Source organism: Lycium ferocissimum, chromosome 10 (genome assembly GCF_029784015.1).
Source record: "Lycium ferocissimum isolate CSIRO_LF1 chromosome 10, AGI_CSIRO_Lferr_CH_V1, whole genome shotgun sequence".
In the NCBI taxonomy this organism is placed as follows: Eukaryota; Viridiplantae; Streptophyta; class Magnoliopsida; order Solanales; family Solanaceae; genus Lycium; species Lycium ferocissimum.
The window spans coordinates 6811058-6819283 of record NC_081351.1 but is presented as its reverse complement, the minus strand read 5'-3'; the positions used below and the strand labels follow the sequence as shown (position 1 = coordinate 6819283).

General features: G+C 38.3%; 2 protein-coding genes across 2 annotated transcripts; both read right to left on the bottom strand.

The window, feature by feature from the left end:
• Window positions 1-1863: 1863 nt before the first annotated feature.
• LOC132034570 (uncharacterized) lies at window positions 1864-3298 on the bottom strand. Its single transcript, XM_059424966.1, has 3 exons — window positions 2638-3298; window positions 2507-2517; window positions 1864-2400 (listed from the first exon to the last, which is right to left on the bottom strand). Exons 1-3 carry the CDS (start codon window positions 3296-3298, stop codon window positions 1864-1866), a joined length of 1209 nt encoding a protein of 402 aa, XP_059280949.1.
• Window positions 3299-3677: 379 nt separating this feature from the next.
• On the bottom strand, window positions 3678-6947 carry LOC132034569 (uncharacterized). Its single transcript, XM_059424964.1, has 9 exons — window positions 6720-6947; window positions 6275-6674; window positions 5858-6118; window positions 5445-5624; window positions 5280-5330; window positions 5108-5232; window positions 4479-5058; window positions 4128-4421; window positions 3678-3871 (listed from the first exon to the last, which is right to left on the bottom strand). The coding sequence occupies exons 1-9, from the start codon at window positions 6945-6947 to the stop codon at window positions 3678-3680; spliced, it is 2313 nt and encodes a 770-aa protein (XP_059280947.1).
• Between the last annotated feature and the right edge of the window lie 1279 nt (window positions 6948-8226).

Genomic DNA, 8226 nt, shown 5'->3' with positions numbered 1-8226 from the left:
GGCCAAAATCTCGAGGCAGTATACGAGCCTCCAAATCTGTGGAACAATTTGGCCAATACAAATGCGGTACCGGCGATAGAATTCCTCTATCACTTTGGGAATAGGAAGAGAAAACCCAATAGCAAAAGGGTAAGTATAAGCCAAGGAATAACCAATAACATGATGGTTGATTCTTATCCCTCTTCCAATAAGGCGGATGTCAACGTCTGCACTGAAGTTACAATTATTCCAAACTATGGGAATGTTGGTGGCATCAATGTAGGATTCAAATTTTTCCATAGAATCAAGGTGAGAAGAAATTTTGCAGTCATTCGCATACTTGAAGTCGGAGGGGAGGATGTCTACAGAAAGGAACTCTAACTCTTCCTTGGGGATGGCTGCTCCCATCGCTGACAACGGCAGAGAATGTGGTAGTGATAAAGGATAATCCGCACTTTGTGTTAACAACAGCAAGGAAGTCATTGCTAAGAAGAAAACGTAGAAGCAAGCGATGGAAGATAAAGGTTTAGAAAGAGTTTGGAACTCGTAAAAGAGAGGTTTAGGGTTTTCGTTCAAGCGCATAGCAAAAAATATATGGCATGGGCTTTATATAGTAGAGAGTAAAGAAGTTGAAGGGTTTAAAAGTTCTGACAAGGGGTAGATTCTCGAGACTGATTAGGAGGCTGTAATAATGATGAATTGGCATTGGTCAGAGTGCAAGATTGATGGAATGTCTTTTCCAAGGCAGCTTGGTACGGATTGCTCAGCTTTATCTGGATCCATTTCCTGGAGTAATACTTTCATCCCGAAAATGGAGGGACTATCTGCATACGGTAGAAACTGGGGTCGGCAACGTCGACCTAAGGTTCAACGATTCGAGCCAAGGGTAAGGGGTAACGGCTAGTAGAGCTTGGCTAAACCGAAAAGAAGCACTCGAACTTGACAATTCCCGAAGAGTGCACCTGCAGTTGGCAATAGTGCGAGAAATTCGGCTTGTTGCGGATTTCATGCCGCACGGTGTAGTTGATAGTTGTCGAACCCGAAATTTCAGGGATCCTTATCTCCAATTGATTTTTTTTAATCAAAACCACCAAAGGTGGCACTTTATTCAAAATAAAAGAGTCTGTACAAAACAAAAAGAAAGGAAAAGAAAAGGTTAAAACATGCAGAAATAACAACCTAACCAAGCTAATCAACTAGAAAATCCTGGATTCTTGACTTTCCTCCAATATTCACACCTCAAAACTCTCACCATGTGTATAGATTTCAGTCTGTGAACTTTCTTCTAGAATCTAGGTATATAGTTCATCAGGCTTATAAGGTTGTCAAGTTGCACTCAGAAGTGGGAATGCCGAGCAAAAGAAGCAAGAACACACTCATATATTAGTTAGCATCCTTCACATAGGGAATGAGCATGAAACACACTAATACCACCCTATACAAAATCTTTCAACTAATGTACAAGAGATGCTATTGAATATCTTTGGCATTCTGGAAAAAATCTGTAACTCTTGAAGGCTGCAAAGTTGCTTAAGTTGTTGTATGATCAGCTGCAAATGCAATGCCATGCCACCCTATAAGTCTTGGAGGTTTCAAAGTATCTCAAACTGTTGATGATCTGCTGCACAGCCAGCATAGTTGTTCAAGTACATTGTTGATGTCTTTAGCATTGCTAGTAGTACGTTGCAATTGTTGTATCAAATCCTTACATCCTTGTGTCCGATTCTCAAGTTTGGAACTTGAGCTTTATCCATGTTGATTAACTTCTTTGCTACACTAGGTAACTCTTTAAAATTATGAAACTGAACTGTCCCTACAAAATTAAAAGCTAAGTTAGTCAAAAAAATCTGCCACTGCATTCCCTTATCTGAATATGTGCTGAATCTATGTGGTCTGATTCCTCATTCTTCTATTAATCTCATTAACTATTAGAATAATGCTCCAAGGCACTTCCCATTCACTAGATATAAACTTCTTCATGGATAAGGAGTCAGTTTCAATTATTAATGGCCACAGATTGTGACTTTCACAATATGCAACACCATCCCTTAGAGCCACAGCTTCTGCAATCAAACTTGATCCATCATCAGTAAGTTTCTTTCCTTCAGCATATATAAGATCTCCACAGTCATTTCTCACACAAAAAGCAGTTGAACTAGGACCAGGATTACCTTTTGTTGCACCATTAGTGTTCAATTTGAACCATCCTATAGGTGGAAAGTCCCATCTTATAACAACACGGGTGATGCAAGGTTGGAAACTTTCCACATATTTAACTATATCAGCCCATTTGTATGGTTTGTCCTGCCATGCAGGGAATTTAACTCTACAGAACTTATGAATGCTTTCCTGGATCTCATGCAATACTCTATATAGTGACAAGGTCCCCCTATGCATGGTAGTATTTCTCCACTTCCATATCTGCCACAAGATCATAGCAGGGACAGCTCTAAAACACCACCTTCAGCTTATAGTGACAATCAGCCTCCCACCAGAGTTGAATAACATGCTTGACATTATGACATACCATGGATATCCCTGTAGCATCAGAGAAGAATTTCCACACTTTACTTGTTAATTCTCCATTAAGAAACAAATGATCAATTGTTTCTTATTGATATGCAGTACAACAGTAGCACCTAGAAACCACAGGAATACCAATACTTTGCAACACCTCATGAACTGGTATCTTGAACTTCCACATCCTCCATAGCAGGAAATTGATCTTGAAAGGCACCCCTTTTATCCACATCTGCTTATAAACCTGTGAGTAGTTTGCTCTTTGTCTTAATAATTCCCATACACTAGAAATTGTGAATTTGCCAGTACTTGTCATCATCCACCAGGGCTTGTCCCACTGACCTTCTTCAATATGGACTTTCAGCTCCTTTACAACATGATTAGCAACCTCCTCAGGCAAATGATGATGTAGTAATTCCACATTCCATCCATCTTCAATAATAAAGTGACTCACAACCTCTATACTATCATCAATAATGAAGTCATTAGGAACAACATAGTGTAATGCTCCTAATTTAGTCCAGTTATCATACCAGATGTTAGCAGTACCACTATGTGTTTCCCACCAGATCTCTTGTTCAATGCTATCTCTAGCTTCTAACACCATTTTCCACACTTGAGATCCTCCTTTCCATGTAACATATTGTGGATACTGCTTTTTGCAGTATTTATTCCAAAGGAAGTTTGCCCAAAGAGAATTGGAAGTTCTGAATCTCCACCATAGTTTAGCATTCAAAGCCTTGGATATATCAAAAGGGGACCTGAATCCTAATCCACCTTCTTCAACTGGAAAACACATCTTTAACTAGGCAGTCCAATGTCTATCCTTCACATCCTCTTTACTAGACCAGAAAAACTTAGCTAAAATCTGATGAATCTCCTTGATCACACACTTTAGAGGCCTTATAGCTAATAAAATAGGAACACTCTGAAGCACACTCTTGATCAATACTGCCTTGCCTCCTGGTGAAAGGAGCTCACCTTTCCAGGCTTGCAATTTATCTCTGATCCTCTTAATAAGGTCTGTATAATCAACTTTCCTTTTCCTTGCATGAGTTATTGGGCATCCTAAGTATGTAAAAGGAAAGTTCCCTCTTGTAAAACCAGTGAACTGCTCAACTTGCTGCACTAATACATTGGAGACCTTAGGATGCATGTAGAAAGAACTCTTTCTCTTATTAATCAATCGACATTTTGTCTTCATAAGCCTTCAAAGTATCCATAATTAACTCCAATGATTTTGCATCAGCTGAAGCAAAAACTATGGTGTCATCTGCATAAGCCAAGTGATTAAGATTGGCACTCCATTTTGGCATTCCATACCCTTTGAAAGCTTGATCATCAAATAATGCATTAAGAGCCCTTGTTAGTACTTCAGCAGATAGTATGAATAAGGCAGGTGATAATGGACCCCCCCCCCTTCTTAACTCCTCTTGATGAATGAAAAAAACCATGAGCCTGTCTATTTACTAGTACAAAATACTAGTTGTTAGCTAGTATTCTCCGCATTATATCAATACACTGCTCAGAAAATCTCATTCTTCTCAGAACCTTCATAAAAAATGCCTAAGAAACTCTATCATAGGTCTTAGCCATGCCCAATTTGAGGACTACATTAACTGGCTTGCCTCTTAACCTTATATCAGAAACAATCTCTTGGGTTAGCAAAACATTCTCAATGATATTTCTGCCCCATACAAAACTTGATTGATTGGCATATATCAGTCTAGGTAGGGCCTTCTCCAATTTGTGATGCACCACCCTAGAGATAACTTTGTTAATAAAGTTACTAAGGCTAATTGGCCTCATGTCAGAAAAGCTTTCTACTTCATTCTTCTTAGGCAACAAAACCAGGTTTGTATGAGTGATAGACTTAGGCAAAGTCTGACCCTCAAAGAACACCTTCACCACATGAAATACATCTACACCAACAGTTGCCCAGCAGCGTTAATAAAAGATCCCGATGAGTCCATCTGGACCACTAGCACTATCCCCTGATAATTCAATCACAGCCTGTTTGACCTCTTTCATAGTTGGGATAGCAACAATATCTGCATTTTCCTCCTGTGAAAGCATACTAGGAATATGATCCAATATAGCCATTTCAGATTGAAAGTTCTGCATTGAATCCTGAGTGAATTGCTTTTGATAAAAGGAGATGGCCTCATCTGCTCTCTCATTAGCACTTTCTATCCAGTTACCATCACCATTTTGAATTCTCCTAATTAGAGTTCTTTTCCTTCTACCATTTACAATATTGTGAAAAAATTTGGTGTTTCTATCCCCCTCAGCAAAACAATCATAGCCAGACTTTTGTCTCCAACACTCCTCTTCATAGTGCAAGTATCTCTTAAGTTCAGCTTGAGCTCTTTGTAACACCATTCTATTAACTTCAGTAGGAGATTCTTCAAACAACTGTTCTTTAATTCTCACAATGTCCTCTTTAATAGTCAACTGCTTGAATATGTCCCCAAACACCTGCCTACTCCATGCTGATAAAACAACTTTAATTTTCTTCACTTTCTTTTTAAAAAGATAAGAATATATCCCTTTCCTCTTCTGCATGCCAGTTCTGAGTTACAACTGATTGGAAAGATTCATGATCTACCCAAAACTTCAGAAATTTGAAAGGCCTAATAAATTGCTGCTGTTGTTCATTATCGGATAACAACAAAGGAGCATGGTCAGAACCAGTCCTAGAAAGATGATCCACTTTACTGAAACCAACCATTGCTGCATAAAATTATTATATAACATTCTATTAAGCCTTTTGAAGATACACTGCCCATCAGATCTCCCATTCCACCAAGTGAAAGGGCTTCCTTTAAAACCTGCTTCAATCAACTCACATGAATTAATACAAAATGCAAAGTCTTTAAATTCAGTTGGAAATACTGGCAGTCCACCAATCTTCTCTTCCTCATTCTAGATCACATTAAAATCACCCCCTATCAGCCAAGGAGCTACCATCCCACCAGCTAGAATATAAAGACTATTCCACAAAACTAATCCTTCCATTGCATCACACTTTGTATAGACCATGGTGACAAACATGATCTTGTTCATCCGTTGGAAAGTAAGCTTATAGGATATTTGTTGAGAATCATCCCACATAATATCCACATCTATATATGTATTAACAAAAAACCAGATCTTCCTAGAGGTATTATAATAAGCATGCTCTATCCCTAACTTTCTGTTATATTGTTGAGTATGTCTAGTATGTTGAAAAGGTTCCATCAGTGCTATAAGGCTAAGTTTGTGGTGCCTATGCAACATCTGCACTCTATGGAAGGATTTTTGAGTCTTTACTAATCGGATATTCCAAAATAATGTTTTCATCATAACTTATGATTACCTTTTGCTACTCTGTATGGAATAGCTCTAAGTGGTTGCCCTTTAGAGTTACCATGTTTCTTCTTTGATGCCTTAGAGTGAGATTTTGGAGATAATCCTGCTGCCACTCCTACCTTATCTAAGACTGCAGCCACAGCCTCAGATTCCTCAACATCACATGTGCTTGCAGCCTTTTCACCCTTTTTAAGAATAACCTCAGTCTCTATCATATAATGAGAGACAATATCATACAAGTCCTTCATATGAGACTTGATCTTAACAGCTGCCACAGGTAAAGGAACCTAAACAGTAGCTTGTGAAGGACTATCATTCACTTCCTCTATATCATTTGTGTGATCCTGTTTATCATCCTCTAATTCATTAATCTCCATTCCTTCCATCAACTCACTAGACTTTTAAGCATATAGTCTTTTCTCACTATCCTCTTCTGCTATTGGTAGGATATTGTCCTCTATTTCATCCTGTATTGTAGCATGATTTGGTTCCTCTTCCTCAACTGTCTTTTCTGTAACAAAGGATTTATTCACCCACTCTTTTGTAGTCTCCCCAATTGCTTCTGTAGGCACATTATTCAATTTGTCTTTGTTGTTCTTGGATACCTCAGTCTTCTCACTTGGCATGATAACATTTGGTTTAACAATACTAGTCTTCTCATTCATCATTGCATTATCAATTGTCATGGGATTGCACTCCTCATATCTATGAAATTGATTGATCACTTCTTCTATATTTACTTTGTCTGCCACAACTGTATCGGCATCTTTTGATTTGTCAAGGACTTGTACAACTCTTGAAGGTGATCCATCATTATCAGTCTCCTGCTGCACATCTTAGAGAACATCAAATTTGTTTTCAATATTGACACTTTCCTTGAACTGATTTTGGTTAATAAGCTCTCTTCCATCCTTGACTACATTCCAGTTTCCTGGATCACCTAGAACCCTTCCACTGGCTAGGATTCTTATTCTTTCTTTTCTAAATTTTTGATAATTCCATCTGTTTGATTGCTGCATCCCCTGAGAATCAGGTTTCTTAATTATTTCCTTTCCTTTTTCCACTGGATCAATTTGCCTCTCTTTATGAGCAACCATCTTTTCCCTTTCTCCATATTGACAATTGCATTGCCTTCCTCCTCCTGATATAATTCAGGATGCAATTTCTAACATCCATCTTCATCGTGGCCTTGTAGTTTACACTCATGATAATATTTTGGAAGATTGTCATACCTGATTTTCACTTTTTCAATTCTGATCTCATGAGACACTTCATCCTCTATCTCCATGTTAACAAAATCAGGAAGATCATCCAACAAGTTAATCATAACCTTTACCCTAGCACAACTAGGTCTAGTAGGATTCTCAGTAGCCTTATAAACGTGCAAAGGAGTACTCACAGCTGATGCAGTTGAAAAAACAGTCTCCTTCACAAAGAAAGTGGGCATTAAGTTAGGCAATGATATCCATGATATTACTTTAGAAGTTTCCTCATCTATTTTAAACTCTGTATCATAAATAATAGGCCTCATCAAGTATGAATATCCATCTTTGGAGTTTAAATAGTATGAGGTTTTAGAACATAGACTAATAATATCCTCCATGAGAGATAACCGAATCAATACATGTCTATGTCTAAATAATCCAATCTCACAATTTCCTTTGATGCCACACTGATCAGGAATAATCTTACGTAGTTCATCCATGTCTGGCCATCCATATGAAAATTTTCGTATCACAGTGTATTGAAGTCTTTATCGTTTCTCCATTTGTTTAACTTCATTTTGAGTCCATCTTACCACTGGAATTCCATTCCTAATCACCACTTTCTTTATTGAAATGCTAGTAGTAGCCCACAGTGGTCCATTATGTTTCTTAGTATTTGGGTTTTGCATGAGGTTTAACATAGGAGGTTGGAAGAAATCTGTGTATTTTGTCTTGGGAGATTGTGTTTGTGTTATGGGTTGAGCATTGGTTGTAGTAGGGTTGGAGGATGACTGGCCAACCACCATAGGTGGCTGACCAGTGGCCATGGTGGCCATGTTGCCGGCGGCTAGGTAGTGTTAGGCTAGGGTTTGCATGAAAAGTAGGGTTTTGCTAGAGAGCTTTTTTGTGTATTTCAATATGGATATTTCCAAGAATGCCTTGAAAATGCTTATCTCCAATTGATTTAGTTACCTTCTTGAATGTAAATTCTTGTATTATAAATAAGAGGGGAGTAAACCCTCACACCCTATCGGTTTTTACCATCTTGTAAACGATTACACCATTAGCTTGTTCTCACAGTTTTGTCAAGTATCAAATGATAAAAATCCTCACAGTTGGGTCCGAGTAACTCAGGCCTCAGAGCGGACTGTCTATTGCATTCAATTCCGAG

Excerpts from the sequence above, each read along its gene's own strand:
- LOC132034570 (XM_059424966.1), bottom strand. The coding sequence starts at position 3,298 with ATGTGTTTTCCAGTTGAAGAAGGTGGATTAGGATTCAGGTCCCCTTTT.
- LOC132034569 (XM_059424964.1), bottom strand. The coding sequence starts at position 6,947 with ATGGTTGCTCATAAAGAGAGGCAAATTGATCCAGTGGAAAAAGGAAAG. Across the intron at positions 6,119-6,274 it reads ACCAATAGCAGAAGAGGATA|CTGTTAAGATCAAGTCTCAT; the intron begins GTGAGAAAAGAC and ends TACCTGTGGCAG. Across the intron at positions 5,625-5,857 it reads TCCATACAGAGTAGCAAAAG|ATGTGGATATTATGTGGGAT; the intron begins GTAATCATAAGT and ends ATACATATATAG.